The sequence below is a fragment of the Geospiza fortis genome, unplaced genomic scaffold, assembly GCF_000277835.1.
Source record: "Geospiza fortis unplaced genomic scaffold, GeoFor_1.0 scaffold195, whole genome shotgun sequence".
NCBI lineage: Eukaryota > Metazoa > Chordata > Aves > Passeriformes > Thraupidae > Geospiza > Geospiza fortis.
In genome coordinates, this window is record NW_005054324.1 from 1,675,079 (window position 1) to 1,701,086 (window position 26,008).

Genomic DNA, 26,008 nt, shown 5'->3' on the forward strand with positions numbered 1-26,008 from the left:
AGGAGGCAGGGAGGGAAGTGCTTCTTGGCCGTGTGCCAAAGAAGTGATGTGCATTATTGTCTTCAAATGCAGAGTGTTTGAACATATGGGGGATACACGTAACATAAAAGTTGTTGTTGCATAAGAATAATCATACCAGGTCAGATTAGCACAATATGCTGTGTCATAATCTCATTTCTTTTCACATCTTTACTCTTTTAATTAAGATTACTGTGAGGGGGACACTTACGGGTTTCTCAGTGGCCTATGATGAATGCAGAGGGGAGAATAAGGACAGGCAAAGGCAAAATATGAATCTTGAAAACTGAATTTTTTCTTAGGTGTTCAAATACCATTCTTTTTTTTCAAGCAGGTTGTTTTAATCAGTTTATTCATATTTATATCAGTGGGTAATTTCGAATTTACAAAAGGGGAAATGAAAACCAGGCAGTTTTGCTTTGATTTGTATGTAGACTAGATAATTGGTAAGCAAGCTGATAAATCTCTATTGTAAACCAGTGGACTTTTATGCCCCATGAGATAGTGTATGACTTGGCTTGTTGCCAGTCACTATTGTAGTCTGTAAATCTTCTTTTTTTTCCAGCAAGCTTGGAGTGTATGCAATACATTTATAGTCACAACAAACACAGCAGCAGAACATGTAATTTTCACTGGAATAAAAGTAAACACACACAAAAATGTTGCTATTTTAAGCTGATATAGAAAAGCTTATCTTGGAATCTCCAAGAATATGAAAACACCGTATTGTCCTTGAGAGGTGACTGTTTTGTATTTTATGAGTTTTGGGGAGTCTTGGGATGCATATGGTCTAAGCACAGCTGTCTTGGGTCATGTGTTTTTTAATAAACACTCCTCCCTTTGCCCACTAATAACACTGAAGTCTTTGTCAAAGCTGGCTCCAGATTCACAGCAGAGTGGGTAATTTGGGTAATGTAGCACATAGTACAGGTATGCTGTTTGAGATGTAAAATTCTACCTCTTCTCTGGAAAAAGTGAATGATTAATATCAGCTCCACCAACAGGAACATTCAAAAGGGATTACAGTCCAGGTTATAGAAGTACCTGTGATTGCTTTTGTATAAGAGAACCCAAAGGAGAAGTGAAAAAAAAAACAAACTAAAGGGGATTTTTCCAATATATTTATCACAGTAGAACTTTAATTACAGCTGAACTTCACCAGTTCCCTTCTCTGAGTCTCTCTGGTGGTCTGTGTGGTTTTCATCTGGAAGGCAGTACTGGTAACTTTTGGGCAGAATTTAACACATCTCTGTACAGAAGAATTCAGTAATTTCTTGTTGCTTTGGAAGTATCACATGCTGTCCGCTGCAACATTACAGAAAGAAGATTGAGGAGATGCATGCGAGTTCATAGCACTATGTATTTTTAAACTGATCATAACAGTGAAGCAAAGGGGCACATTCTTCTTCATGCCCTTCTGAAGCTCATGCAGTATGTGAAGCAAAAGGTTAATCACAGCACACAGGTGATTTTTGCAGCTCTTTGAGAAAGACTGGGTAAGGAAAGGTAAGAGGCAGAGATGGAAAAAAAATGAGGTTAGAGGAGTGAAAGTATGAGAATGATGAGGCAGGGAGGGAAATGTAAGGCAAAGGTGAGGTAACACTGATGGGGTTTAATTACAATGGAAAAGGTGTCTGAGGACAAATGTAATAGCAGACTAAAGTAAAGTCAGGGCTTTAGCAAGTCATTTGGATACCTTGTAGTTTAGTGGTTTGACCTTACCTCTTTCTCCTCTCCTACCCTGGTTCTCTATCCTGTTGCTCATCCCTGGATGGGAAGTGCTGGGGCTGCCAATGTTTTCTCTCTGGGACCTTTATTAAACTTGCCCCCCCTACCATTTACTTCCTCTCCTCCTGCTTTTGTTACAAAACTGGATACAGTGTCTAGAGCTGTTGAGTAGAGGATGCAATTATTTATACTTTTATTCTGTTCCAATTTCCATTTATTTTTTGTTTTAGCTATATTCTCAGTGTCTTGTGAGAATGGTAGTGTTCATTCTGGTAGTTCTGAGGCTTCCCTTGTCCTGTAAGTCCAGTAAAGTGCAGTGAGAACTGCTCCCTAGGGCCAAACACAAGTCCAGCCTGATAAACTAGATTCAGTCATATGATATGGCTAATCCATTACAACTCTGTAAAGTAAATGTGGAAGATAATCTCAGTTGTCACTTTTGTAGAAAATGATTAAACAAAATTTACAAGCCAATTTTGCTTTGGTGCAGTTGCAGGAGCATCCCAGACTTAGACAGCAGAGAGTTGTCTGTTCTCCTGTGCAGTTACTGCAATTTTCTGTGGTTTGCAGAGCAAACAGGCCTGACTCCGTCATTCAGGATATAAGACTTCAAATCTCATTTGGTGGGACGTTGACTTTACACGTTAGCCATTTTGAAAAAAAAGAACCAACTGCTGACCAAAATTACTTTTCTTGTTTCTCTCTACAGGAAGTCACCAAATCTGTGCAACCCCTTCTGCTGGGGAGAATAATAGCTTCCTATGATCCAGACAACTCTAATGAAAGATCCATAGCTTACTACCTGGGCATTGGCTTGTGCCTCCTCTTTTTTGTGAGAACACTGCTTATACACCCTGCTATATTTGGTCTTCATCATATTGGAATGCAAATGAGGATAGCTATGTTTAGCTTGATTTATAAGAAGGTAATTTTTTCATGTACACCCAAAGACGAGCCTCTGTCTGTATTCTATGTAACTTTTAGACTAGTTGGTTGAAAGATTGATAGTTTTGTTAAGGTACACAAAGTACATGGAAGAATAATGTGGCTAACGGTTTCTGACAGCTCTCAATTTCCCAGTCCAAAGAATTAAATACCTGTCTACAGCTGGTTGGACTGAAATCAGCCTCTGTGAGTTCAGACTTGCTGCATATATGGTGAGATGCTTTAATTGTTTTACCACCATGCCCCTGTTAAAAATGTGTACTGCAGAGGAAGAGTAACATGCTGGTGGCCAAAGAATATCTTCAAAAGAGAATTAGAGGTGAAAATTTAAACAATTGTGACATTGAATGGATCGAATTTGAATGATACTGTGTAATATTGTTATAGCATGAAAAGTCAACATATACTGATCCATCACATGCTCAAAAATACAAAGATTTAGAAAGTTCCTTTGTTTCAGCAATACTCAAAGAAGATAATTTAAACAAACATGTTAGTTATTGTAGTATAAAGCTCCTTGTGAAAGCATCTTTCAAAAATATTTGTCAAGAGAGGCAACAGTAGGAGATTTTTAAGGATGCACAGCAGCACACAGCATGTGCGCTTAATTAAAACTTGCATTTGCATATATATCTATATCCATAAAATATTCAACAGAAAAGAAGGACTAGGTCAATACATCAATATTCTTAAAGCAATTTAATGGCTATATTGAACTCAAGTGACATAAATAACAAGTTTAATGGGACTTTCTTTATAGCATAAACAAATAAGTGGATTATTACTTATACTGGTGCATCATTATTATTATTTTTATCTTTATTTATTGTGTTTTATGGAGATAACTTAGATGACAATTTTCTACGGTTTTGTTTTCTTTTCCAGATTCTAAAACTGTCAAGCAGAGTTCTAGATAAAATAAGTACTGGACAATTGGTCAGTCTTCTTTCCAACAATCTGAACAAGTTTGATGAGGTGCGTCATCGGTTGTTTAATTCACTTGATGATCCATCAAATACAAACGTCAAGCTGTTCGTGACAGATATTGAGGAAGGAAGGAGCATAAATGGAGAACTGCTCTGAGTGCTCATTGTAGACTAAATATTCATTCTTTACCTTAAGAAAATATGTTGGCACATAGTCATAGAAATGCTCATTCTGATACTTCTGACATTCTTTATCTCCTATGCTGATTAGAAGAGGAAACCTAAAAAGCAGTTACATCATAAAAAAGTGTTTGTTCTTCAGTCCAGTGAGACTAACTGTTGTTAAACAGTTGGTCTCATAGAAGTCTGAACTTGCTGGTTCAATGCTTACACCCTACTTCCTGATGACTGTACCTTTTTACTAAGGTGATTCAGTCCATTTCTGTCATTGAACAAGTGATGAGGTTTAACCTCCTGTTCCTATTATTACCCAGACCACTAAAAAGGGATTGTTCGTGTAAGACTGTGTTAGGAAGTCTTACACATCTGCCTTAGAGAGTCTTCTGTAAAACTTCTTTTTGTTAGAGATTACAGCAAATCCCTGCTAATGCCTTTAGGAATTGGAAACTCTATGAACTTCTGTTTTTCAAGTGTGTTTAATTGGCCCTTTGCTAGGATAAGATTGGCCTCCCTTGAAAGACACAAGATCAGAGAGACTGTAGACACATGGCTGGAACTGCAGGGTGCATTTGCTTGAAGCACTGCATGGCTGTACAGAGCAATGTCAGCTGGTGCTGCACAAGTTAGCACAAGTGGTCTGTCATTGCAGCAGTGCAGCTGCAGTAACACAGGTCCTGTGCACCTGGGGTACACTCCAAAATCTCCTGAATGAGAACTGCATTGAACTAGTTGTGTTCATACAACACTCATCTCTTCACCAAGGTAATATTTGCCTTCTAGATCAGATTAAAACACTCTCAGAAGATTCTTACAAGTATTTTTCTCATCTTACAGTGGTTGAAAAAGTCAGCATTGATACCAAATTCTGTTTACTTTTACAAAGCTGTGACTTTTCCTCATGCATATACATAACAAAGAGACAGCTGCAGATTGAACTTTGCCTTGGAAAAATCAAAGTTTAGGCATGAAATGTGTATTTATTACTGCACTGTCATCATAATTAACACCCAGAATGCTATGTACTCAGGATCACAAGTCCTCCTTTATAAACTTGTTTTTCTACCGGAAATATTTGTACCACTCTTCACTGTATTTTTCAAAGTGTCACTTTATTGAATACTTCCTTTTCATGTAGTTTTCAGAACACACCTCTAACTTTCATTATTTTTTTCTACTGTGGCCTTCCATAGGGTCTTGCTCTGGCTCATTTTGTATGGATTGCACCATTACAAGTGGCACTGCTGATGGGATTGCTCTGGGATATGTTAGAAGCTTCTGCATTTTCTGGACTTGCTTTTCTAATAGTCATGGTCTTATTCCAAGCCTGGCTGGGACAAATGATGATGAAATACAGGTGACAAGAATGTTTTACAATACTTGAATATATTTTCCTGAAACACATTGGTTTTAAGAAGTTTATACCTCTTGATTAAGGGACTCTGGTTAGGACATTTCGTAGGATGAGTTCAAAGAGTGTTTTCTGTGTAGGGGAAGTTACAGACAAAATTTCTGTAGGAGCAGGTTGTCTGAACTTAAAAAATTTGAAAATCTAGCATGGAGCAAATAGTGCTAAAATTAGATTTAGCATTAAATCTAGAGTTTTTAGAATTAAAACTTCTTGTTCATTCTTTGATCCATTCTTTGATCCATTATTTTTAGAGTTTGTATTTTCTCCTTTTAAAACAATTATTGGATTTCTAATAATTTCTTCTATATTCTCCATAATAATTCTGTTAAAGTAAACATTTTAAGCAGAGGCATATATAGAAGCTGTTTTCATATGATATAATGGAATACAAACTACATATACAGGATGTAAAATATGAAGATTGACCTACTGTCTTTTTACTTTGTAGGAATAAGAGAGCAGGAAAGATCAATGAGAGACTTGTCATCACCTCAGAAATAATTGAAAATATACAGTCAGTTAAAGCCTATTGTTGGGAAGATGCAATGGAAAAAATGATTGAAAACATCCGTGAGTAAGTGTACTCGTTTGTTACACAAATTTTTTATGTGCTCAGAAAAAAAATATTAGGTGTCTCTGAACATCATCGGTGGTCATGTTAGTTGAGAAGTAAAGCAACAACTATTAATCCTCAATAAACTAACCATGCATTCCCACACTGTAGCTTGGGGTTTCCCCCATTTTTTTTAAAGTTTACTATGGAGGTGAGATTTTTTAAAATTTTTTTTATTTACTTCCTCATTTGTTATAACGATGTTTCAGTGGTTAGTTTGCGCAGGTAAAACAATTGTGGGATCCGTGTTTGTTTCTGGCCAACCCTGTCCTCATATTAAAATAAAAAGCCCTTTTGTGCCAGATGCTTAAGGCTTAACAGACATCCCTATTCTGTGGTGGAGGAAACAATACGAATCCTGTGCAGCCATTTTCTGAGAAATGCAATAAAGCTGGTTATAAAATTTGCAAACAATCTGCGGAAGGAGTAAATTAGATCCATGTACTTATTCTGCACATTTACATTAACATTTATTGTCTGTAGATGGCCTTGTAGAATGCTTATCTTCTCAATTAATATAAGGATTGAACTGTAACTACCAGACCTGAAGGAGAAAGAAGGTAAAGTTAGCTGAGACCTGTGAGAAGGAAGTCTTTGTTATGGCAAGGAGTTCAGGGGAAAGGGAGGAGAAGTGACATTTATTGATGGGTGACGCTGCATGAAAACTCTCCCATGTGTTCTCTGTGTTTGTTTAGTCTTTTACAGAGAAATAAAATTCTCTCCCAGGTGTGTGATTGGGAAAATAAAAGAAATATAAGTGTCATATTATCATGTAAATAACAGATATAAAATTATATTGTTCCACAAACATCATCTTGTTCAGCTGCTTTTTGAAAGACAATCCAGGGAAAGTGAAGTGTTCTTTACCATTAAAATTTGTAATTGTTTACTATAAACAATCAGAGAAACTCAGTCTGAATCCAGGTCATGAGTGCTTGCTCAAGGATGGAACTACTTTATTATTCCCCTGATGTCACTAGTCACATGTGTTGCTTTTAAAAAATTTGAGAGCGCATCATGCTAGCAGATCCTCTAGAAATTAATTAAATAAATTTTAGTCCTGGAAATTTGACTTTTATTTTATTAGCTATATTTTCTATAATAATTTATAGTAAATTTTGTAATGCTGGAGTTAATTTCTACTGTATGATGCATGGACTTTTAAAAGAAAAGAATGCAAGCAATATTACAAGATCAGAGTACTTCTCCTGTGAAGAGAGGCTGAGATAATTGGAATTATTCAGCCTGGAGAAGAGAAGGTGCTGGGTAAACCTTATTTTGGCCTTTCAGTACCTGAAGGGAGTCTTCAACCAATTAGTAGAGGGATGTTTTGCAAGGGTACATCGTGATAGGACAAAGGGCAATGGCTTTGAACTGAAGGAGGGTAGGTTTAGATTAAATATTAGGAAGCAGCTCTTCCCTGTGAGGGTGTTGAGGCACTGGCAGAGGTTGACAAGTAAAGCTGTGAATGCCCCATCCCTGGAAGTGTTCAAGGTCAGGCTGGATGTAGCTTGGAGCAGCCTGATCTAGCGGAAGGTGTCCCTGCTTATGGCCGGAGGGCCAGAACTGGATGACCTTTAAGGTCCCTTCCAACCCAAATCATCTTATAATTCTGTGATTCTTCCATATTTTTTAAAATTCATCCAGCAGGTCACTGAGTGAAGACATCACCAGAGCAAGCCAACCCAGGCATATCAGAGTTTCAATTGAATTTGGCTTGTGGAATTGGCTCTGCAGGACCTCCCAGTCTTTTGGCTTGTTAAGCTGCTAGGAAACAAGACCTTGTGTTTGAAGCCATGTCCGTGTTTTAGCCAGTGTGTTACAACCCAGTATCACAAAACCATTTTTGCACGCTGGCATTTTCTGATACAAGCCAGTTTAATCAGCTTCAGAGACACCAATACAGGCTGTCTCCTCTGTGCCCTCTTAAGTCTGCACTGAAAATAATTGTTCATAACAGGTGCCTGAATAAACATACCTGCACTCTTATGGGCTGTGCAATGTCTTCAGAGAAGTAAAAAAACCACCCCACCAAACTGTTCCTCTGAACCATAGCATAGCACAGGAGAAGGTGAAGGCTGGAAGTGTCTGTACTTTGCCAGCAGAGACACATCTTTATATTAAGCAAAGGATTTCAAGCTTATGTATTAGTACTGGTTCCTGCAGCATCCAAAACCAGGCCTACACTGGTCTACGCTCTGTATATGCACAAGGCTTGTAGGGTCCCTTACATCTCTTTTCAAGGACACGTGTTGCATCAGCAAGACCTGTCCCAAGTAAGTGTGTTGTCTACAGAGCTTTCAAGTCTGTATCAGACAGAACCACCTCTGGGAAACTTTTGCTTGTGGCTGCATCAGTCTGTCGTTGGTGCTTGGGAACATACTGGAAAAGGTGTTAGTTAGTTAGTTAGTGCTTTCATTCTCCCTCTTTGGAGTAGGGCTGTGTTCTTCAGAACTGGAGTGCTTTTTAACAGCTTCTAGCCAGACATTTATGTGTGAATGGATGAGCACCAAGTCCCAAAATCTTTGTTATCCCTATTTTGTGCTGCCACTGGCAGTTTCATACAAGCTCTGGAGGGACAAGGCCCTTTCTCCCAGGCAGTAACTCTATCATGGTGGTGACTTGCGCATCTGGCTACTTTATTCATGCTTCTCTTGTGAAATACAGACTTAACAAGAAATGCAGACACTGGGTCGCAGTGAGAGGTCGCATAAAGATTGTGGTGCTAAGCCTTGCAAGACCAGATATTGCCATCATCAATGTGACAGCCAACTTCTGCACGGTATTCCAGCGGTCAGCACTCACCCAGTGAATGGGCATCTGGGGGCTTGTACCATTTCTGGCCCCAGTTAATTGCTCTTGTAGGAGAGCAACTTCTCTGTCACTGCAGCAGAGGTGCTTCTGTCCAGGTAAAACTGAGCTGCAGGGCACCTGGGAGATGTGAACTCAACAGGATCAAAATGAGAGCAGTCAACAGAAATCTGCAGCACTGTGAGTTAGAGCTATCAACTCAGAAAATAATTTGTATCCCCTGGATTATTTATCTTCTTATTTAATAGCTTGCTATAAGATGCATGGACCTTGTGGAAACAGCTAGAAGTAATCATTGATTGCATTCCTGACTGCACAGGAGTCAGTAAGCTTCTCTGTAGAGTGAGCTTCCATGGAGAAAAGAGGGTGGAGAGCAGACTCCCTGCCTTCCACCTCTTGAAGCTGAGGTTAAGTGGTATCCTAATTCAAAGCCATTAGTAGCTTGCCATGGAAAAGAAAATGACCTTATAATCAGATTGTCTATTTTAAGGTAACATATAGCAAATCTGACATTTCAAAGTATCTTTTTTCTATAGGAGTTATGCATCTAAATGAGTATGGGATGATGCTTCTGGGAGTACATCACGTACTACAGTGTTAGATGCTTGAGGCTGGTTGTGCCAGGAATTGTAGAGGCTTGTGGCTTATTCAGTATGTAAATCATGACAGATTATTGTTACTTTGTCTGACATCTCTGAACATTGATATCAAAATTTGACTCTAATGATATTTTAGGCCCAGAAATAGTTTGGAGTCTTGCTTTTTAGTTGCAATTCTAGAAAGAAGGAGGATGAGTGAGCCTCTGAGTTAATTGTTATGCCAACAGTACCATCCAAAATATTTGTAAGCTGTGAACTGTGAAATCCTACGCTAATTATTTGTACTTTTTAATTTTATTCTTTTTTAACAGAACTGAACTGAAGCTTACCCGAAAAGCTGCTTATGTGAGATATTTCAACAGCTCAGCCTTCTTCTTCTCAGGCTTTTTTGTGGTGTTCTTGGCTGTGCTTCCGTATGCTGTGATTAAAGGAATTACTCTCCGAAAAATATTCACCACCATTTCCTTCTGCATTGTTCTTCGAATGACAGTGACCAGGCAGTTTCCCGGCTCTGTGCAGACCTGGTATGACTCTATTGGAGCAATAAACAAAATACAGGTACAGTGCATAGACTAAAATCTTCCCAAGTACGTAAGCTAATTCTTCATATCGTGTTATCTTGTCAGCTGATCAGCAAAAGCACACAGCCTCTATGCAGACTTTTTGAATATATGTTGCTTTGACTAAACACCATGAAGTGTCATTATAAATCTTGATATTGTTCCCCAGGCAGCATAACCACATAAGTCTCATGACACCAGCTTGCTGCTTTTTTTTTTAAACCATGACATTTAGTTAGTTATCCTCATGGCAGAACAAGAAACTTAATAAAATCATGACTTGTGGTGCTTAAGAGATGTTTTTCCTTCAGAAAAGGAAGTTCAAAATTAGTACATGTTTTATATAGCATGGCTTCCAGGAGCTGCAGTCACAGATCTTCTTTTTCTGGACATTTGTGACAACAACAGCAGGAGATTGTGCATTTTATGCAAATAATTATTTGCATAAAAGTAAAATAATTATTACCCACCTTATCTACTGGGATCAATTGCTCATGTACCAGCATGAGAGGCTTATCTGCAGAGTAACATCAGGGTGGATTCTCATTAACTCTATATTTTTTGCCTGCTGTTGCGAAATTACTCCCTAGGAAGAGAATTCTTACACTATTTGGGGTGAAATCTTGGACCTTTTTCATTGCATATTTATAGATGTGGAGTTTTTTGTAGAACATAGATTTTATCATTTGTAGTGGGATAAAAATAACTAATACAGAACCTAAAGCTCTTAATCAGATGTCTGAACCTCAGTCTAGAATAAGAAATAGGTGTAGGATTTTTATGATTTTCAACTGGGCAGAAAATTCAAGAAATCTAGCCATAAACCTTTCCATTTGACATTCAGAAGGCTGCTTTGTTAGGTTCCATTATAGGCTTTCCTTGAGCTCTCAAATTCCCTAGGCATCAGTGGAAGTATCCTGTCTCTCCTGTTTCCTGGAAGAGTGTGTCCAGTGCCCTGGACACAGTCACAGGACTGACAAGCTGGCTTGTCACATCATTGCCCTCACTTCACTGAATGCTTGTCTTTGGAGATATTAGCAAATGGGTGCTTCAGAATCCATAAATAATCATCTCTTTGTGGCAGGTTCAGTACAGTCCCCATAGACAGACAGGAAAGAGTCCCAGAACACCAAAGCCCTTTACCAGTCTTGAGAAACATAAATAAGAATAATAAGCCATTCACACACCTCTCTGATTTAATTTCCACATCAGTTTAGAGAGTTGACTGGGCCAGGTATGTCCCCTGGGTTATTGTATTATCACATGTTTTTTAGACCATGACATTTCAGAATCAGTGTGCTCTCTCTGACTATCACTGCTACAGGAGCTCCACTGGATGACCCACTTGTTATGAAAGCTTTTTTTTTTAATAAATCATGTGTGTCATGCCTTCCAGTTTTTTCAGTTCCTGCCCTTTCAATCAGCTGCCTAACTGTTATGCCAACAGAGCCCCCCTTCTTGTTCTACCTGGGAAATTTGCAAGTGTACTGCTGGGAACTGATTTCCCCATAAGTCTGCTGAGGTCTTCCATTGTATTGCCCATGTAGATCTATTTGCTTCCATATAATTTAAAGAAGTAGAATTTGGAGGAGACAATATCTACAGACTATATAACCTTAATAAAATAATGGACTAGAGAGGCTGCCTTTCCTACATTATCACAGCCTTACTCTTATTTCCTAATGCTATCCCAAAAGGCAACACAAGCAGCAGGTTGCTAACTTGTGTCATTTGAAATTACACTGCATCAGTGCTGCACTTGCCAGGATCATTATCTGCCTTTTATTTTTGTTGCTGGAAAGATCATTCCAACTCTTTTAAACTCTTGCAGTTTTGGAAAAGAGAGATACCAACATGTAGCTGCTTTGTTTCACTGTTTACCAGAGTGCAACCTTCCACATCATACTCCAAAACCAAAGCTTCATTTGCAAAGAGTTAAACTCAGAGGGATGATCTTGCCAGATACAAGTCCTGAAGGCAAAACAAGTGCCAAGTTTCAATATTCTTTCTAAATCAGAACCAAATACCTTTATGGCTATGTTTTCACTAGCAATCAAAGAATTGGTAGTTTCAAAAACATTTCCTTCTGCATCCAAAAATATTGTATAATTTGTATTTATACCTCTTGCTGAAAGTACTATGATGCAAAAGTTCCACCAGAAATATTAGTGCTCTGTGTAGGCAAATATAGACTGCTTTGTGCAATATGACCTTGTCCCTTACTATTTCATCTGCTTTCATGGTGTTTCTAGGATTTCTTGCTGAAAAAAGAATATAAAGCTCTGGAGTATAATCTAACAACCACTGGGGTTGAGCTGGACAAAGTAACAGCTTTTTGGGATGAGGTTGGTACTTTTACCCAAACTATATTAAAACACAGAGTGTATATATATAATATTTTTTAAATATTTGCTATGACACTCTCTAAAAAGAGCACCCTACAATCTTTCATTTTAATAGCTTCAGCTTTCAGCAGGTAAGGAATATGTAGCACGTAAGTAATGCATGATATCAAATTATACACACTGAGAAACTTGGGAAGAAATCTATTAATAAGTGTTAAGGCCTGTAATAAGTAGTTATTACTGACTTTGGCCAGCCTGAAAACAGGATCAGGCTATGTCATGTATAAACATTGGAAAACAGTTCTATGATAAGCAAATTTTGTTTGTGTCCACAAATTTGGCATAAGTCCAATACATAAATTAAAAAATATATTCAATAATATAATCAGTATTTTATTGATAGGAAAAGTAACATGAGAAAATAAAGTTCATATGTTTTCCTAAAACTATAGTATGATATACATGATGTGTATCTGTACATGTATACTCTGTATATGCATGCTTTATTTATTTTTTATGTACATCAAATATATATCCATGTATGTTGCAGGGAATTGGAGAGCTATTTGTAAAAGCAAACCAGGAAAACAACAACAGCAAAGCTCCTAGCACTGACAGCAATGTCTTCTTCAATAATTTTCCCCTTCATGCCTCTCCTGTTCTTCAGGATATAAATTTCAAGATTGAGAAGGGGCAGCTATTGGCTGTTTCTGGATCTACTGGAGCAGGCAAGGTATTTCTGTTTCTGCTGGTTCAATTAGAGTCCTAATAACTATAAGGAATACTATTGTGTTGTTACCTGTATTGTTACCTCTATTTTTACTGTATTCCTGCTATCCTGTGCTTGCTGCAGAAATAATGGCTGCAGGAAAAAGTATGGATAATCTGCAAGTTTCACTGAAATAGTTGCTTGAAGTTTTATACCGTGGTCACTCTGAGATAGAGTTTGCTGGATATTTTTTGTAATAGAAGGTTACAGAATTATAAGGAAATAGCAATTTAATGAAAAAATGTTTTCCCCATTGGAAGTAAAAGGAAATTTTACCGGAGTAATGCATACTGAAACTTAAAGTTAGGCACATGGTGAGAATCTCCTGGCCTTTAAAAAAATGAAGAATATAGAATAGATATACTGATGGCTCGTGTGCTAGAAAGCATTTTTCCCCTGCCTTGCTAACATTTTAAGGAAAAAACTGAACACAAGGTGGTTTGTAACTTGACAAGACTGACAGGAATATAGCCAGGTGTGTGTGCCCTGGACTTGTGGTGTCTCTGATCACTCAGCTCTGGTTCCTATAGTGCCTCACTTGGGCTTCCTGAGACCCTCATGAGAGGCAGGGGAGATGCTGCTGAAACTGGTGGTTTCCTGTGAAAAGTTGTGGTTTAGAGTATTCATCATTTTACTACCCCAAAATGTTATAAATGCATTTAGTTTGCAGATGACACATCCAATTAACATCATTAATACAAAATGAGTTGAACTGTGATACTCTTATTATCTTTGAACAGCAAGTAATTAGATGAGTCTTGATGAGTCTTTCATCTTCACTGCGTTTTTTGAGGAAATGTGAAAGTTAAAACAAAGGTTCATTATGCTTATCCTGTTTAATAAATTATAGGTGAAAATTTCTTTTACTTGTATCTTTGGTCTGTTGGAGTCAATGACAAAGGACCCATCAATTTCAGTATGATCAAGGCTTCTTATTTTTCATTAATGATCCCACAAGAGAGGGCAAGGGACTCAGAATATGAGATTGTCCTCAAGAAGATGTGTTAAGGCGCATGTTAGTGTGATATTTCTGAATTAGCAGAATAGTTTATTGCTATTGCTGGTAATTGTAATGTAGAAATGTGAACTAGAAAATGCTGAAGGATGTAGCTATAGCTCCTTTAATCTGCTACATAGGAAATTGAGGAAAATTCAGATTACACTGAACAGTCTATATGAGTATATGCATACAAAAAATTTGCACTTTCCAAGGCAATAAAAACAAAAGCCTTATAATATTAACTAAAAATGTTAATATTATAAAAGTAAAAAAATAAGGTTCACCTTCCACCCACCACCCCCCAAAAAATGCTGCCCTTCCTTTACACATTCTTAATGTAAGGATTCCTTCATTGTGCTTGAGGCTCTTACCGTATAGTCCAGGAATTGTCAGGCCTGTGAAACAGACTGCACAATTTTATCTTTATTAACTATTTAATCTATAACAGGTATGAAGCCTGACATCAGCTGTTTAATATTGCTTCAGTATTAGATGGAGTTTGTTTCAGTTTTGTTTTGTTTTTTGATTTGTGTTATACGGCACAAGATGCAGTGATTTAAAATCACGCGTACAAAACCTACCAAACAGGTGTCCTTTGCAAGGTTGGGAACTTCTTACTCAGCATTTTGGAAAAGTCACATTCTGGTATAAGGGAAGGAATCTCATGAGAAGACTCCCCCAGTATATTGTATAACTTACAAAAGGATTTCTGGGCTTGACAGCATGAAACTGTGACTTAGACAGATTTTTTAGATCTTTGGCTGTTACGTCCCAACTTTGTTGACTGTTTATCAGTGATAAGAACACCACTGCAATGGATCTGTAACAAATTTTTCCGTGTATTTCTCAATTCCATTCTTTGATCTAGTAGCCAATGATGTGTGACAAGGTTACTACAAGCTACTGATTAACTTTGAAATTATAACATGTCAGTACTGAAATTGCAATCAATCCTTTTATGAAGGGAAATAGTAAATATACTTAGGTCATGCATTCACGTAAATGAGTTAACAGTTACAGAGGAAAATTCAGACCATACTGAGCAATTGTATATACTTACACAGAGAAATTGCATTTTTCAAGGCAATACAGATAAAATACTTATAAGCACTAGCAAAATTATAAACATTAATTATGTTGTAAAAAGAGCAAGCAAAATAGTCACTGATAATGTGAAAATCAAATAGAATTCTCTATAAATACTAGTACCTTATGTCTGTATGTGTTTCACAGATAGATTTTTACCTTGTGAGATTATTGATAGCTTCATTAAAATGATATACTTTTGCAGAAGCATGCCTTATTTACAAGATATCTTACACAATTTTTATTATTTTTTAAATTGTTTCTCTTATATTAGAGGCCTTTCAGAATCACACATATCAAGAAAATCTCCACTAATTTCAGTTTGCACAGAGACGCTCTTGATGAGACAAATGTCATTTAAGTGACTTAGCAGAGTGACTCTCACTATGTGCAACATTTCTTTTTGTTGTACAGATCTCTGATGTATTAATAAAGTGTTCATGTTTTTTCAGACTTCTCTTCTGATGTTGATAATGGGAGAATTGGAGCCTTCTCAGGGTAAAATTAAACACAGTGGAAGGATATCCTTTTCACCTCAAGTCTCCTGGATCATGCCTGGAACAATAAAGGAGAACATAATTTTTGGTGTATCCTATGATGAATACCGGTACAGGAGTGTCATCAAAGCCTGCCAACTAGAAGAGGTTAGTCATCTAGGGCTTCTAAGACCTGTGACCCCACCCAAGGGAAAAACCCCAATTAAAAAGTATGGGAATGGGGCTTAAAGCAAGTGAGAAATTCTGATACTTAAGGAACTCATCTTGACATCCCAATTTTGTGGACTTGCAAGTCACCTTGTTGCCAGCTGCCTGGGAGATACACTGACAGCTCTGATAGTTTACACAACAGAAGCTGGATAAGCTGGCTCTGATATTATATTGTGTCTGCCTTCTCAACCTTCCTTGCTAGTTAAAAACCTGAGTAAACACACTGATGCTGAAGAAATTATGTACAAATACATTATTCCTAAATTTTCTTGTCATATATCTTCCACCTAAAGAAGTTTTCCTTACAGTTTTGGAAATTAAACCATTTTTCTCCCTTCTTTTGCATTTTAAAAATGGCTGCAAGGATAACTGGAACGTTGTGGTAGAAATCTGAATTATTTAGTAGAAAATCTTGACTAAATTTGGGATTTTTTCTGTGTATACACTAAAAGTTCTTAGACTGGAAATAACTGCAGGATTGATCCTTATGTGACATGTAGCCCACAATGAGTACAATCACATTAAAATGTGTTTGATGTTGACAGAGAGTAGTATAGCGAAATATATTTTACACGTGGCAAGACACAAAAGGAGCCAGCACTTGAGATCTTTGCAAAATCTGCTATGGGTTAAGATTTTGTCTGTAATACACAAATAAAACCAGTAAATATTTAACTGTGCTGAACAGGATTTTTCTTTAGGCCACACAGTGAAACATATTTTTCCTTAGCACCAGTCAAGCAAGAAACTGTAGCCAGTCTGCTTAAAAATAAGTTTACTACTGCATTTCATGTCATTAAAGCAATAAAGCAATATTTCCCTGTATGTTTCTGGCCATTTCAGCTTATGTTTGGATTTTTGATTTGGTTTGCTGGAAATCTCTTGGGAAGCTCCTGAAGACAGGAGAATTAATAACTTCTGTGTCAGGCTTTCTGTAGAGCTGTCCTTAACCGCGGCTGTGAAAGTTCTAATTAATGCCAAAGCTCCAAGAAAGCTGACTTCAGCAGTTCAAACCTGCTCTCACTCAAGGAGGTTTCCCAAGGCAGGCCCTTCCTGGAGCAGCAGGTGGCTGCTGGTGGCTCAGTGGCTCAGTGCTGGTGGCACACTTGGGGTCCTCGTGCTCGAGGCATGGCTCAGTGTCTCAGCAGGCTGCAGCTCCTTTTCTCTCCAGGCAGGCTCAATCAAGCCAGCTTTGATCTGTGTTGGTGCAGCTCTGTGCAGAATGATATGCTTCACCTCCTAGCAGGGCTTATTATTTGAGATCAGGTCTGATACTTATGCTTTTTTTTCCTCCTGGACTAAGTAAATTGGGCTGCCCTGAAGAGAAGGCAGAATAGTCTGGAAGAAAGCCAAATGCATTACCTTATTGCTATTATTATGCTTTCTTGTCTTGTTAGCTTTCATGAATTAGTTACCAAACAAGACTCAATATGGCAGATTGAAGGATGGATTTCAAATATTAATTCCCTGTTTTTTCCCAAGTGTGACTTTTTAGGGATTTATTATATTAGTGCTTTGCATTGGTGTTCATCTGTGGGTGTTTGTTCTCATTCTTCAGAAAGAAAAAACCAGGGGAGTTTTGCCCGAGTTCACCCTGCCCCCTTCTCTGCAACCTTCCTAGGTAGTTATATATTCCACCTGAAAACAGGCCTGCTGAGTCCAGTTCTTATGTGGAGCCCTTGAGAAACCAAGGATTGGTGATAAAAGAGTTTATTTCCTTACTGTGCATATGCTCCAAGTGAGTTAATACAGAGATCTTAACAATAGCTAAGTCACATTTATTTCCAAGCTCTATACTCACCAAAATGCTTTTGGGATACAAAGACATCTTCTTTGACCCAGTGGGCAAATAAATGTGTTAGTGGGGTAAAAAGTAATATACCTGTGAAGTGCCCTTTTAACTTTGCCATTTTCACCATCAACCTATAGAGGAAGAAAACTGAAGATCTAGTCCAGCTTGTAAATTTGATGTCTTTTCTCCTCCTTCTTTATTAGTGCCAACGAAATACTGCAGGCCACTCTATGTGGGTCCTGTTAAAGCCCATTTACAGGGGTTTGAGGCTTCCAGGCACACAGGGAAGCCTGTTCTTGTCTGCTGCAGGACAGGATGCTGAAGTGATGTCACACAAGGTGTCTCCACTTTGTTTTAGGTCTATAGAGATATGGAAATGGTATTAGAGAAATGTAACTTATATAATTTGGGGTGCATGAGAATTTTCACATAATTCAGTGCTACATTCTCCTGCCTGACTTTTTTGATTTGGTATGTAATTAATTTACTAAGGAGGTATCACTTAGAGCCTCTTTAGAGTTGCTAAATATGCAAAGTAAATTTTTCTCTAAGCAACTATGAAAGATGGAAAGCGCAAGTAAATATTTCCCAGAGTTTTCCATATTTTTAGATGTCCAAGGATAGAATTTTCCCTGTATGTGAAATCAGATCTTTATTCAGAAGTTAAAATATGTCTTATGTTAGATTCTGTGAAGTTGTAGAGAATGGAAAACCTGGTTATGTTAGCCATTATCTAAACAACAGGTTTGCTTGTCTGGAAGGGAAGAATTTTTTATGTTGCTCTAAAAGATGTTCTCACAGCTTTGCATTTTGTTCTATTTGTGTATGGAACCATCAAAAGGAAGGTTAAAGAGATTATTTCTTCTCCAGGTAATTTTGATTAATCACAAAAAATATTACCAAAAAGAAGTAAAACTATGAGCAACAAAAGGATTTTCTTTTATTTCTTTTCTAAGCTTAAATAAGTTTATAGGAATCTAGAGCAGTGAAATGGGACTTTTTTTTTCCAAGTAGTTCAGGTAGCTACATTTGTACTTCCTTAACTTTCTTAATGGATTTCTCCCTTCAGCTTCTTAATCTTTATGTCTAGATGCAATTCACCTACCCTCCATTATAGCTCTGCCATTATACCTGTTCATGAGGTACTGTGAAACAGAAGATAGATGAAGATTAAGAAGAAAATTGTTGTGCTGTATTGGAGATCTGCACACCTCAGAAATGCTATGCCAAGATAGTTTGACAAAGTGTGTTTGCGTAGGGCAAAATGCACTAGGATGTCAGTCTGTGCCTGAGGTCACAAGCTTAATTAGTGTGTACACGTCTCTCAAGTAGCCTTCTTTCTCGTGCACAGCGTGGCTGTTGTCCCACCCAGTGCCCCTGACACAGCTGTGTGACTGATGGGCAGGGAATTCTCCTACACTGGATACGGTTTTGTGAGTCCACGTGTGGGAAGGATGTGTTTAAATGGTGCTCCTCGGAGTGTGGTCCCACTGGATGACACATGTGACAGCAGGGCAGTGTCACAGGTTTCATTCATGGCCCCTGGTCCTCACTGCTCTTCTCTGTACTGTTCTCTGGCACATGGGGAGAGCAAGGGCAAGGGACAGCACAGTGCAAGCCAGCCTGAGTGCATGAGATCCGAGCTGCTGAAATGATCCATAGTGAAAGACAGTCACGTGTTGAAGGCTCAGTGAGGGAAGTTTGTCAGATCTAAGTTCCACTCATCATTTCAGGGTGTCACTGTACAGTACATAATACGAAAGAATCATGAGAAGGGTTCTCAGCTGCATCTCTGTGCATCAGTGAAAGTATGCCTAGGATACTTTTTAAACGTATCTTTTTACGTATATTTTTTATGGTAGTGTAGCCTGTTTTATATGTGTAAAATGATTAAGAACTTGATTACAATTACATTTTCTGATTATATTTTCCCTTTGAAAGTAATTAGGGCATCACAAGAGTTAAAATAATGTTTTACAATGTTGTTTTCATTACTGCAGTTTGTAAATGAGAAGAGGTTAAGAGAAAAGCAGTAAAACATGCACAGGTAAAAGGTGAAAGAGCAAAAATAAGTGCTTTGGAGTTGAGATAAAGGGACTATAATTAAGAGTTTGATTAATGTTCTTGACAGCCAAAAGAAACAGTCTTATTGGCAAAAATTTATTTCTGAATGCCTGGCACACACTGAATATGACTGCAACGAGATGTGTGTGGACATTGCCCAGATTTTTGTGTGATGCTGAACTCAAGGGAATGCCAATGCATTTAAATTACATGACACATTCTGCAGAACATCATAGTAAAAAGTTTTCAAGATGCATAGGAAAAGGGCTACCTGTTCCTTCTCTACTACCTTCTTTCTCTCTTTTCCTTTTCTTGAGAAACAGTGATTATTTTAGCAAGCAAGAAAGCAGGATGCATGCCTAATTTAATAGACTCTCTAAAATTAAGGTCCCAGTAAGCAAATAAGAAGGTGAAGGTTTTAACCTCCTAGGTTAAACCATTCCAGCACGGATCAGTAGTCCTTACAATTTGTCCTTTATTTAGGAGCTTTTTTGAAATGAATTGTTTTAGTAAGAGTACTTTTGAGTTTGCAGGTGTTCCCTCATATCTATTACCTCTGAAGTCTTATATTGTCATGCTATAATAAAGAGTAGACAAGATGTAATTGGTATGGATTCTGAGCACATTTTCTAAAGGCAGTGCCCACAGGCAGTTTAAAGGAACTCAAAAAGTAAGATAAAATGAATTGCTGCTGCCTCAGTAGCACTTTTGACAAAGTGGTCTTCCCTTTTTATCAAGTACCTTTCATCACATTCATAATAAAAATCGTAGCAAGAGAGACTGAACTTTTGCTAAACACATCAAGATCAAATACACTGTAAAAGTATACTTGAGAGATGTAGAGTTCCAGAGAGATGGAAATTCTTCCACTGAGAGATGTGAACTTCCAGAGTTTTTATGTCTGTGGAAACTTGCCACTAAATCTGAAGTAATTCTAAAAATGTGACTTCCCTAAGGATTCTATTAATTGGAGGTTGTATTAATGTAATGGCAGAGATAACATGAATATAAATTGAAATTTGTAGGATTTAATTTGTAGGTGATATGTGGGTTTGAAAAATCCTTTTTACTCATGTTATGAGAAATGGGAAAAGAATGTGACCTTGGTTTTCAGAAATTTAGATATTTTTAGATTGAAACATCAGCATTAATAGTCTGCTATATGTAGGGTATTGGATTTTTGTTTGATTTTATCACAGTAAGTAGTAACTTAAGTAATAACTTGAAAAGTTAAGAAGGTAAAACCTCTGGACAGTTGAAACAGGAATTTTCATGTATAAATGTTTCAACATTGAACAAACTCATCCTAAGAGGAGGCATTCCTCCAGTCAAGACTACAGAAGCAGGCCTGTTAGAGTTATTCGTGTTTAAAAATTAACAAGCATCCTATCACATTTGAGTGGGTCCAGTAGTTCATGAGTTTTGAAGTCATACTTCCATAACTTTCAGTTTTACCTTCTTGTTATGTAAGATAGAGAGTTTTCCACCTAGTTAATTCATGTGATCCTTCAATAGTTACTTAAGAGTCCATAAACACATAATGGCAAGCTACCTTTGAGAGATTAGCACTCTCTAAGTAAACACATGCTCTGATTTGAGAGACACCAGCTGCTCATAAATGTAATGTTTAACATGGCATGCAAATACAGGAGGCGTTTCCATGTGAAATGAAATTCTAGAATAGTATAAAAGAAGTTTGTGGTCAGATTCTGCAGGGTGTTGAGCTGGGTTTACTGGGAGTGCAGGAGATTAATTTTCATCTAATAACTAGATTGTGAAGAGATTAACTATAGAAAGAGACACTCAATAGCCCAAGCCCAGGTTTGTGTTCCCATGTGTTCAACATCTCCTTGCAAAGGATGGAATCCACCCTGGGGGGAGAAGTTCACTGCAGTGCTAAGAATGCTCCAAAACAGAAACAAATCCTTGCATCCCATGTACTGCTCCAGCTCCTTTTATCTGTGCTGATTTTGGGTTGGTTTTTGTTTGGTTGGTTAGGTGGTGTTTTGGTTTTTTGTTTGTTTGTTTTTGGTCACACGACTAAATCAGTAGGTGTTGAGAAGTTGTGTCAGTGAGTGAAATACTTTGTGCTGTGATTTTGAACCTCGTTTTCACAAGGGAAATGGGCAGATTACAAACTGTGTGGAAGAGAAGAACAATAAAGGGTTCAGCTGTGGAACAGAGTGCTTTGTGGTATGTAATTCTCTAACAGAGGGTATTAAATGGCAGCTTGGTTATCTAATCAGGTACATGTCTATGGCGTAAATTATGTGAGAGCAAGTGGCTTAACCTGTCTTCACAGCTGGGGAGAGCCTCTGGCATGTCAAGGTAAAGTTTATCACATCCTAATATAAACAGCTAAAAGAGAATAAATGCCTCTTTCAGGCAGAAAGTCTATGTAATACGTCACAGATTCACAGAATATCCTGAGCTGGAAGGGACCCACAGTGACCACCAGGTCCAGCTCTTAAGGCCATCTGGGGGTTGATCCCACAACCTGGGTGTTGTCAGCACCATGTCAAACCTCCCACTACCAGCGCTGCACCCCAGACACGTGGCCCCAAAGCTGGCTGCCTTTGCTTTTTCCATCCCTCACTGGTGTGGTCTGCTGGCCTACACAGAATCCTCTAACTGAAATTCTTATCTGTGGCCCAAAATCATGGGCAGATCAGCTGTGAAGCTGCAGACAGTGAGTTTTCTGGGTGAACTGGAAGTTAAGAGGCTAGCACAGGTTCTTTATAGCAGAGGAACATCTTGATTAGAGACAAACTTCCAAACGCACAACTTCAAGAAGTTTATCAGTGATCACATAAATATGTATAACAGAATCCCCCCTGCAATGTTCTCTTTTGATATAATTTAGTTTAAAAAACTGTTTCAGTAAACACAGGTCTCCCCATCCCTTTCCCTGTCTTAGGTACAGGGCTCTGGACTGATTACCTTGGATGCTGTCCTATCTTCTGTGGCTTTTCTGGAATCATGTTTACTTCTCTTACCCTGCATTTAACCTACCCACGTGCAGTGCACTGACTACTTCACATTTCTAAAATCTGTTCCATGGAAATATTTTGCTATGGAGAAAGCAAGTTTTGCCAGCATTTCTCTGAGTTCTGGGTGAGCCTGACACTCTGTTTGAGGTCACAAACTGCTACAAAAACCAAGCTTATGCTTTTGGATCACAAATCCTTCATAAATGGTTCATCTAAAGTCTAACAAAAGCCTTGGCTTACAAAATCATGGGGAGAGAGAAGAGAGTTACCTAAATAAAATTAAATTTAAAAAAATCTTATTTTAAATACTTAAATAAGTCTGTTTTTCTGGCTTATTCCCAGGAAAATGAGGATTCAAGTATGTTCAGGCTGATTACCTAAAAGCCAAGATACAAGAAATTATTGAAAATTCTTCATATTTTAAAAATTCATAGAAGTATTCTGTAGTGGGTATGGGTCTGAAACACAAGTCTTGATTTCAAAACTTTAAAAATTCAAAAGATGATGATGATGAAAAAGGAAGTACTTCAGTAGCAATAAGAGTAGGGAGATTTTCTGGGAACTGTGAAAAAAAGCATAGGGAATGTTAATGTCAATGAAGAAAAGGAAGGGGATAAAGATTACTGTAGGGGTGACTATAATAAAAACAGAAGGTAAATAGAGAACTGAAATAGAATGAAGATGAAATGCAGACAGTCAAGACTGCTGCTCTGGTCCATCAGTTTCATGACTGTTTTGTCTTTTATGAGAGAAGGCAGAAGAGAGATGATCAAAGTCTACACAATTAAGGACAAATTTAAGTAAGAAAAGAAGTCATATAAGCAAAATAATTAGGTTCTATCATTAGAACTGCATTAGTAGTTTGAGTAACTTTGGACATTCTTAGAGATTGTTTTCTGTCATGCTTTATTATCTTCATTGTTGTTAATGATTTATCAAATTATTCTGATAACAATTAATCTCTACAGAAAAGACTTGGGGTGTGAAGTCCATTCTGAGGTTTCGTTTTTTAATAACAACATCATATTTCCCGTTCACCCTGAACCTATCCTGGCTATATTCTTCCTTACCAAGCCCAAAGGTATTGTGAGTGCCATCCCTTTGCTGCTGAGGTAGATGAATATGGCATTTTCACTGCAAAAAATGCAAATAGCTATTAAAAAGGGTGCCTTCTCCTTGAGTGTGCAACTTTTTAGCTCCTGATATTAGAAGCATCCACTAAAGTAATTAATGTCTGTAGGAACTGTAGGGGTTTTCATATATGAATAGTTACCAACCTGTTTCTCAATTTAAGCATTTAGAAATAGATGTGTTAAAGAAAATCCAGTGGCTGGCTCAGATTTCATTAATATGCTGAGTCTTGTGCTGTTCAGCATCATTACATTAGGTTTGTCCCTGGCTTGATTTCACTTCCTGCACAAAATGACAGCAAGGATGTGTTGGGACCAGCCCTATGTACTTTTTTACAATAGGACATGAGTGTTCCAACAAATAGCATTGTGTGTCTATGGGACTTCATTGCTTTGTTTACGCCTTTGAAAGAAATTACTAAACATTTTTTAATTATGATAATTACAGCCTGAAAAGTTCTTTGTCTGCTCCATGCCATATATTATTTTGAGGTGAAGGGTAGAGGAGAGCAGAAGGGGAACTCATTAAAATTCTGATTAAAATTCCATGTTGACACACCTGCAAAGAAATATATCTGATGAAATCCCACAACCTCTAAAGCAATGGGAACCCTGGAATGAATTTCTGTAGAGCTGGAATTTTACCCTGTTTGCAAGAGAAGACATGCTGGGAAGGAGTAGAATCAAGAAACAGCAAGGGCACCAGCACCATTACAGGCTGCAGTACTGGTAGAAATGGGAAACAGCTTAAATCAGCTTGGAGATCTGGATACTTAATCATGCAAACCCCTATGTTAGGGCCAAATTTACAGATGGTCAACATGACTCCTGCATACATAATGAGACCACAAGCGATCTAAACACGTTGTCTCAAAGAAATGCCAAAAAACTTTTTATGCCAGAATTTCCCATGTTCTCTCAAAATACTTCAAGATTTACAGGAAGGTGATTTTGTCACATTTAGAAAATTTTTCTCTAAAACTGTTGCTGGCACTGTTTTTCACATTCCTACTCTTTCTGCAAATACTTGAGCTGATATTTTAATACCAGGGATTTGCTTGTGTGACTCCATTTATGAGAGGGAAAGAACTAGTTAATGTGAGAATAATTTAAAAATCACCTGCAATAGATTTTCCATACATAGGAGCATCTTGATTTTAATGTCAGAATCCTCTAAGTCAGGAAGTAAATGCTATTATCAAATTAAAGAGGTGTAAGAATCTCCCATTTCCTGACAGACCAGGCAGTCAATTTGTAGCTCTTGAGTGGCTGGACCCTTCATCTGTCACTGTTCCAAGTCTGAACAGCATTGTTCACTCTGTTCCTGAGGTCTGGGCAATTTGCAGGGGAGGAAAAAGGAAACATTTTTTGGAAGGAATTTAATTAATTAATTAATTAATTAATTAATTTCAAGGTTTTGCAAAACCTTGAAGGCCTGGAATGGCAATAGGTTGCTCAACAGAGAATGATAAACCATCAAAATCGGATTGTATGTGTCTTTGTATGAAATATGAGCTTACAGAGAGCAGCTCAACTTAGAATCCCAGACAGCATTGCCCTGATAGCGCTTCATGCGCCTTCCAGTGTGGAAGCTGTAGGATTTCTGTGGGTGCTGCAGAGAGCATGCAGACAGCTGAGTTCCTGCCTGCCTCTTGGCTGCCTGCAGGATGACAGGATACCCCTTCCAGATCACAGCCTAAAGATCCCTCTCAGAAGCTCAGGTTCTGAGAGACCATGCACCCTTTTTTCCCTGAGAAGCTGCACTGAAAGGAAAATGAAAGGTGCATGAGAACACTGGAGCTGATTTTGTCTGGCACTGGATGCCTCAGTCAGCTTCCTTGGCTGCAGGGGATCCCTGCCTTGGGAGCAGGAAGGTGTGCACAGGCAGCGTGGTGCTGCTGGGCAGGGAGCACAGGCACTGGGAGCTCCTGGCACAGTCAGGGATCCCCACGCACTGCATGGCAAACTGCCCTGAGATTGTATCCCCTGGAAGCCTGGGTGCCCCAAGGCACAGGAAGCTCATCCAGCCTGTGTTTTGGGGAAAAGTCTGCTGAAAGTACACCCACCACAGTGATAGTGGTGTCACTGTATTGGCTCATGGATGTAGGTCAAGTAAGGCTTGAAGGCAGAATTAATATTTTTTTTTTATTGGAGTAACTCTAAAAGTAGAAAAACTAGAAAACCTTCAGGCACGTGAGCCATTCTCCTTGTCTCCATTTCCATGAATTTCTGTGGTTTACATGGATCATCAATTTCAGTGCTAAATACACCTCTCAAGAAAATTTCTGCTTGCCAGTGGGACACAAAAGTGTCCTTTTCTCCTTTCTGTGTCTCATG

The 26,008-nt window shown here is 38.1% G+C and overlaps 1 protein-coding gene across 1 annotated transcript in view; it reads left to right on the forward strand.

Annotated features, from left to right (window-relative positions):
- Positions 1-26,008, forward strand: part of CFTR (CF transmembrane conductance regulator) — an 87,071-nt gene that overhangs the window by 13,998 nt on the left and 47,065 nt on the right. The window contains exons 6-13 of the mRNA XM_014306968.2: positions 2,456-2,671; positions 3,577-3,666; positions 4,988-5,151; positions 5,654-5,779; positions 9,540-9,786; positions 12,041-12,133; positions 12,684-12,866; positions 15,441-15,632. Of these exons, the coding sequence (XP_014162443.1) occupies positions 2,456-2,671; positions 3,577-3,666; positions 4,988-5,151; positions 5,654-5,779; positions 9,540-9,786; positions 12,041-12,133; positions 12,684-12,866; positions 15,441-15,632 (1,311 nt within the window). The remainder of the gene's footprint in view (positions 1-2,455; positions 2,672-3,576; positions 3,667-4,987; positions 5,152-5,653; positions 5,780-9,539; positions 9,787-12,040; positions 12,134-12,683; positions 12,867-15,440; positions 15,633-26,008) is intronic.